Genomic DNA, 2560 nt, shown 5'->3' on the forward strand with positions numbered 1-2560 from the left:
TGTCGTTCTCGTCGATGAGTTGGATTTGGAGGTGGACCCTGCTGGCTAGCCCGTCTGCGTTCTCCCCCACCACTGTGACCTGGTAACGCCGCTGGAGCTCATAGTCCAGGGGCTGCCCGGTCTCCAGGAGGTACTCACCGGGGAGGTCCTGGTACCGGGACAGGCGGAAAGCCGCCGCTGCCTCCCCTCTGTGCAGGTAGCAGCGGACCGGCTCCCGGTCCCCGGTAACGGTGAAGAAGGCCAAGGGGGTCCGGGGGGGCTCACTCTCCTTCAGGTAAAGCACGCCGTCCGCCTGCAGGGCGATGTACCGGGGGCTGAGCACCGGGGGTCCGGTAACCCCCACCGGGATAACGTTCAGGCTGACGGTGAGGGCGACCGGGGCGCAGCCGGTGCCGGTAGCCAGCACGGTGAGCCGGTGTAAGCGGGCACTGCCCTCCCGGATGGGGGCGGCCAGGCGGATGGTACCGGAGACCGGATCCAGGCGGAACAGGCGGCTGGAGCTCCCGGGGACCCGCTCCCCGTACGAGTAGACGACCCGGGCGTTGTATCCGAGGTCGGGGTCCTGGGCATGCAGCCGGGTGACGGTGCTGCCCACCGAGATGTTGGAGAACACGCTGAGGCGGAGCTCGCTCTGCGGGAACTCGGGGCAGTGGTCGTTAACGTCGCTCACCGACACCGTTACCGTGGCCGTCCCCGACAGGCTCGGGCTGCCCCGGTCCTCGGCCACCAGCTCCATCACATACCGATCCCGGGACTCCCGGTCCAGCGGCGCCGCCAGGACCAGGAAAGGAGCCGGCTTCCCCGGCACCGCGCCGTCCTCCTGGGCCAGAGAGAAGGCGCCGGAGTAGGCGGCGGGGCCCGTCCCCTGCAGCCGGTAGCGGAGCATCCCGTTGAGGCCGGGCTCCGGGTCCTCGGCCGCCGGTTCCAGAGGGTAGCGGGAGCCCGGCTCCGCGTTCTCCGGTACCGAGAGGCCGAGGCTGGAGGCGGGGAACCGCGGCGCCTGGTCGTTAACATCCTCGACCCGGAGCCGGAGCTTGAGGAGGCGGAACAGGCGGGGGGGCAGCAGCAGGACATCGAGCAGCAGCCAGCACGGTTCCGCCAGGCTCCCGGTACCGGGATCCGGGCACAGCTCCTCCCGGTCCAGCACCGCCGCCGACGTCCGCAGTTCCCCGGTCTCCCGGTTCAGGTCCACGAAGCGGCCGGAGCCCGCCGCCGACGCCAGGTTATAGGTGACTCCCGGCTCGCTCCGGTTCAGCCTCAGGTCGGTGGCCAGGTTACCGATGTAGGTGCCCGCCGGTGACTCCTCCCGGACCCGGTAAATCAGCTCGGCGGCCCGGCCCGTGCCCGGTAAGACCAGCAACAGCAACAACAGCAGCAGCGGCGGCGGCTCCTGCAGAAAGGAAACTCGGTCAGAGAGTTCACACAGAACCGGCGCTGGACACAGTCTGCAACCCCGACCCAGCTCACACTCACTCACACAGAGACACAGAGACACACTCACACACACACACACACAGAGACACACTCACACACACTCGCACAGACACACATTCACACGGACACACAGACACACACACATTCACAGACACACATACTCACACACACACACTCACACAGTCACACTCACAGACACACACACAAAGACACTCACACACACCCACTCAAACCCTGTCAATCCGGAATTGCCTGTGGAGCAGACTCGATGGGCTGAATGGCTGCCTTCGGCTCCTATCCCTCCCGGCCTTATCATGAAGGAGAGAGCAATCGCAGCGGCTGGACGATGATGGTGAGGGGCTGGAGGAGGGTGGAGGGGTCACCGTGTTAAAGCCTGCAGCCAGGGTGGGAATAATGAGGAGGGAATGGGACAGCTACAGGGAGGGAGATGGTGAGTTAGAAAGGAGCTTTTTTTCCGATTGAAAGTGGATAATTATTTGGACAAAAATATCGTGCAAGGGTGTAGGGAGAAACCAGCGGATTGACACCAGGTAATGACACTCATTTGAAGAGGTAGGGAAGATAGGATGGGCCGAATGGCATCCTGCTACACCAGAACAATTCGTCAATTCCGGATTGACAGGGTCTGAAAGCTGATCGGAAGGTTTCAACCGTGGATCAGAGGAAAGGTTGGTAAGGAGTGAGGAAATAAAATCCCACCCAAGGATTAGGATAAGGAACCAGCAGAATTTTAGTTTCCAATTTGGAGTACTGCGGGGAAAAGCTTGATTATTTTTGGAGAAGAATGGGGGGCAGCATCAGTGTTTGGACAGTGATAGCCACTGACATGATCAGCCCCCGTCCGGGAATGGGGAGGGGTGGGAATCTGATTGAGGCTACAGGAGGTGGGTGCTGTGAGGAAGGTGGGCCCAGAGATGGAGGGGAGGGGACAGAATCAGAGGGAACTTCTAGAGGGATGGGAGCTCAAGGCTAAAACCAGGATGTGCTGGGGAAAGCAGGGACATGGCAGAGACAGGTGATCCCAGGAACCCTCACACTCATAGCTGGAGGTGAGGGTGGAGGAGGCGAGGAAGGGGATTAGCTTGGAGTCAGGAATAAAAGCGAG

At 62.0% G+C, this 2560-nt stretch overlaps 1 protein-coding gene across 1 annotated transcript; it reads right to left on the reverse strand.

Annotated features, from left to right (window-relative positions):
* Nucleotide 1: 1 nt before the first annotated feature.
* Nucleotides 2-1472, reverse strand: LOC122547351 (protocadherin-20-like; the record flags this gene model as incomplete). Its single annotated transcript, XM_043685984.1, has 1 exon — nt 2-1472. A coding segment is annotated over one exon (1471 nt), but the record flags the coding sequence as incomplete, so codon positions are not given.
* Between the last annotated feature and the right edge of the window lie 1088 nt (nt 1473-2560).

This window comes from Chiloscyllium plagiosum, unplaced genomic scaffold (assembly GCF_004010195.1).
Source record: "Chiloscyllium plagiosum isolate BGI_BamShark_2017 unplaced genomic scaffold, ASM401019v2 scaf_11734, whole genome shotgun sequence".
In the NCBI taxonomy this organism is placed as follows: Eukaryota; Metazoa; Chordata; class Chondrichthyes; order Orectolobiformes; family Hemiscylliidae; genus Chiloscyllium; species Chiloscyllium plagiosum.